The 3,473-nt window shown below is 31.9% G+C and overlaps 1 protein-coding gene across 1 annotated transcript; it reads right to left on the bottom strand.

The window, feature by feature from the left end:
• Positions 1–831: 831 nt before the first annotated feature.
• LOC112724085 (probable pectate lyase 16) lies at positions 832–2,945 on the bottom strand. The gene is made up of 4 exons (XM_025775363.3): positions 2,076–2,945; positions 1,730–1,833; positions 1,144–1,282; positions 832–1,050 (listed from the first exon to the last, which is right to left on the bottom strand). The coding sequence occupies exons 1-4, from the start codon at positions 2,784–2,786 to the stop codon at positions 832–834; spliced, it is 1,173 nt and encodes a 390-aa protein (XP_025631148.1). The 5' UTR covers positions 2,787–2,945.
• Between the last annotated feature and the right edge of the window lie 528 nt (positions 2,946–3,473).

The raw sequence follows: 3,473 nt of genomic DNA, 5'->3' as shown, positions 1-3,473 counted from the left end.
TTATTGGAGAAATCTTGGTTCTCCTCAGCCTTATGATCGTGTTCCTCAATATGGAATCAGAATCGATTTCGATATTCCTGTAACTACAGGGTGTCTTCCCATGATGCATCTAAAGGAGGTGGAACTCGTGGATTTAATACAAAGACAGGAAATTTTATGTGCTTTTGTGAGAATGAAAATTTCACTACTCATTGCAAAAGTATCTTACAACCTCAATAATATAATTCTGCCCTTTTAATAAAGTAATAATCATGAATTGGATTTTGTATGTTATTTTTTATATTATAATTTTGCACAACACAATACGAGGACATATGTAATTGCAGGTTGTTACTGCTAATTGAAGTGGTGTATTGATTATTGTTCATAGCAAACTTTTTTAAGTTAAAAATGAGGGTAATCTATATTGTGTCTCCAGGAACAATAACTGGCATTTCGGTTGTTGGGGCATTTAGAATTGGAGAAGATATCTGATACTTGAAGAAAGTGAGAGCTAAAGCATCATTAACATGTGAAAAATAATTATTTCTTTAAAAAAAGTTATATTGTTAATAAATTTTTTATCTTATTGTAATGTATAAAATTTGTTATATTTTTGGAAATAATTTTGACAATTCATATTTTAGTACTGTAGACAACATTTTATATTATACGTTTATGTATTTGTTTACGCTTTAATTTTCCGTGGCATCTTTATGTATGTATTTAACGATCACAAGTACATTGAATGAAAAAGGACTTTGGTATACGAATCGTTACAATTTTTATCCATTTTCTTGATATCTAGTTACAAATACAGGCCTCAAAACGAGGAAATGTTAATGAAACGAATTAACATGCTCTGCCAACAATACAACTTAAGGGACCTGCATTGAGAGTTATTGTTGGCACCATGTACGCTCGAACAACATTAAAAGATTGAGTATTTGAATAATTTGGGGCACAATTCCCATATCCAGATGGTACAAAATATGCACCATTCACGAATAAATCCTTGGAAGACCTCCATTTCCAGTTCTTCCAGTTTTGCTTCGCTTCTCTCTTTGTAATCTGTCATCCAATGACCAATAACACAATACTACTCATCAGTTAATATATTTATTGGGTGTTTGATTTCATGATAATGCTTAATTCGTTTGCTACCTGTTTCGCGTTATCGTTATTTGGTGCTATATAAACGTTCCCTTCGCTTAAAATGGTTGGATTAGAACTCCCTCCTATAGCATACATTTTCCACTCATCATATTGGTTGTTGACCACATGGGCGTAACCAAATCTTACCCTACATGTATGTGTATTCATCAACGCGTCAATATATATAGTATTTGGAATTTAACATGCTGACTATACTCAAACTAAGATGATTTAATGCGAAGATGATAGCTAAAAATTGATTGATAATTTGACATGTTTTACTAAACTACTTAACATAATATATGTTAACATTTTAATTATCATTTTTTTAAAAAGACATCTTTATGTAGCCACCATTTGAAATTTCTTTCATAGTATATACAAAAATTAATGATTATATTAAGTGTTACACTAAAATCAGTTATCAAAGTTAGTTATCAATATAAAATATATATTTAAATACAAATACACATTAAAAATAAATTAAATCACATATGTATTTATATACAAATATATTAGTGGCTAATTTTAGTGACTGATTTTAGTGTACAAATAATATTTTTTTTTAAAAATAATTATTCTCATCATCCATCACCTTGGCATTCTTTCAGTTAGGCCACTAGCAAACCGGTTGAAGGCTATTGTTACCTTCATTATTTTATCTGCCGTGTATTCATCATTGTGTCCTAGTAGCATAACCTTCAATAATAAGCACCTTATTGTTAGAAAAATTATTAAAGAGAAAAATGTACGTACAATTATTTTTATTTGAAATTAATAATTAAAAATAATTAAATAATTAAATATACAATTATTTTTATTTAACTAAAATATTTTTAATTATAAACTTGACGTAAATGCAATTTTATGTGAGTTGTAAGTTGTAACCATTGAATATGATGAGAATAAGTAACTAGGTTGTAGTGTTGTTTTGTGCTTACTTTGTCATGCTGGGTGAAATAATTGTTAGAAATGGTAATGGAAGTTGAAGCATGAATAATATCAATTAGGCCATCAGCAGAACGTGCGAAGAAGCAATGATCAACCCAAATATTGGATGATGAAAATATGCTGATGGCGTCGCCGTCGGAGCCTCGACGGTGGCCGACATGGTCAGGGCTACTTCTGACGAGGCCAACCGTACCCGGTTGACAATCATGGATGCTAATGCCATGAATAATGACGTTGCTAACACCTTGTATTGTAATGCATGGCCCGTTTGATATCTCAACTTTGGCTCCTCTTCCATCAATGGTCTTGTAGCTATTCACTATGAGCTCATTCTCAAGCCTAATAACCATGTCTTTCTCAAACATTATCCATAGTGGCTCCATTTGAATTGCACCATAACGAAGCGTGCCTTTTGCTGGATTCACAGCATCATCTGAAGGATCGGTTACAATGTATAAGTTTCCATGTTTGCCTCCAATGGCGCCTTGGCCGAAACCAATAGCGCAATCGGCCAAGGCGTGCGGATTGGAGGCCCAGTTTGTTTGGGCTCGCCGGCAAGAGTCTATGGTGTTGAGGAATGGTTTATTCTTGGGAGGGTTGTGGATATGGTTTGAGAAAATTTGGGTTGTGTTGTATGTTGAATATGCATTAACAAAGGTTAAGAGGATTGAAGAAACTAAGAGGAAGGTTAAGGTGGCCATGCTCTTGTGATCTAAGGTGTTGAGGTAACAAAGGGAATGAATGTCTTTGATTTTAATAGGTGAAGGGAAGGTTGTGCACACACTTTAAGACCTTACACTTCAAATATTAATTCTTTTCGATTTTAGTTAACCAAAACGTGCGGCCACGAGCTTGGCTTGTTGCCTCCATTGACTCGCAAATAATAATAAAATTAGAGATGATATAATCAAAGCTTCGGATTTCAGTATATATATGATGATTCAATAGACATGCTATGTGGGGATTTCAGTAGTTGACAATGTTCATCAGAAAATCCAATGTTTGGACGGCTTTATAGTGCCGATGAAGCACGCTTTATCTTGAATAGACATGCCTAGGACTCAACATATATTTTAATCAAGCCAAAAACTAATTAAGTATGCTAATTCAGGTCCAAATACTACTTTATGTGGAGTCTGTCGTACCTATAATTATAATAACTACGATGGTTATATAATTTTAACAATATATTTTAAATATAGTTAAAATTAAAGTTTTATTTTTTTAATTTAAAAATATTATTAAACAAAAAAAATTTTAATTTTAGTATTATTTTTTAAATATCGTTAAAATTATATAATCACCGTAACTATTATAATCATATATACCATAAACTACTTTATTTTTATGTTACATGCATTACAAGTTTGTCTAGTTGTTACTTTGTA

This window comes from Arachis hypogaea, chromosome 11, assembly GCF_003086295.3.
Source record: "Arachis hypogaea cultivar Tifrunner chromosome 11, arahy.Tifrunner.gnm2.J5K5, whole genome shotgun sequence".
Lineage (NCBI taxonomy): Eukaryota > Viridiplantae > Streptophyta > Magnoliopsida > Fabales > Fabaceae > Arachis > Arachis hypogaea.
The sequence above is the reverse complement of the archived record's forward strand: the minus strand, read 5'-3'. Positions and strand labels throughout refer to the sequence as shown.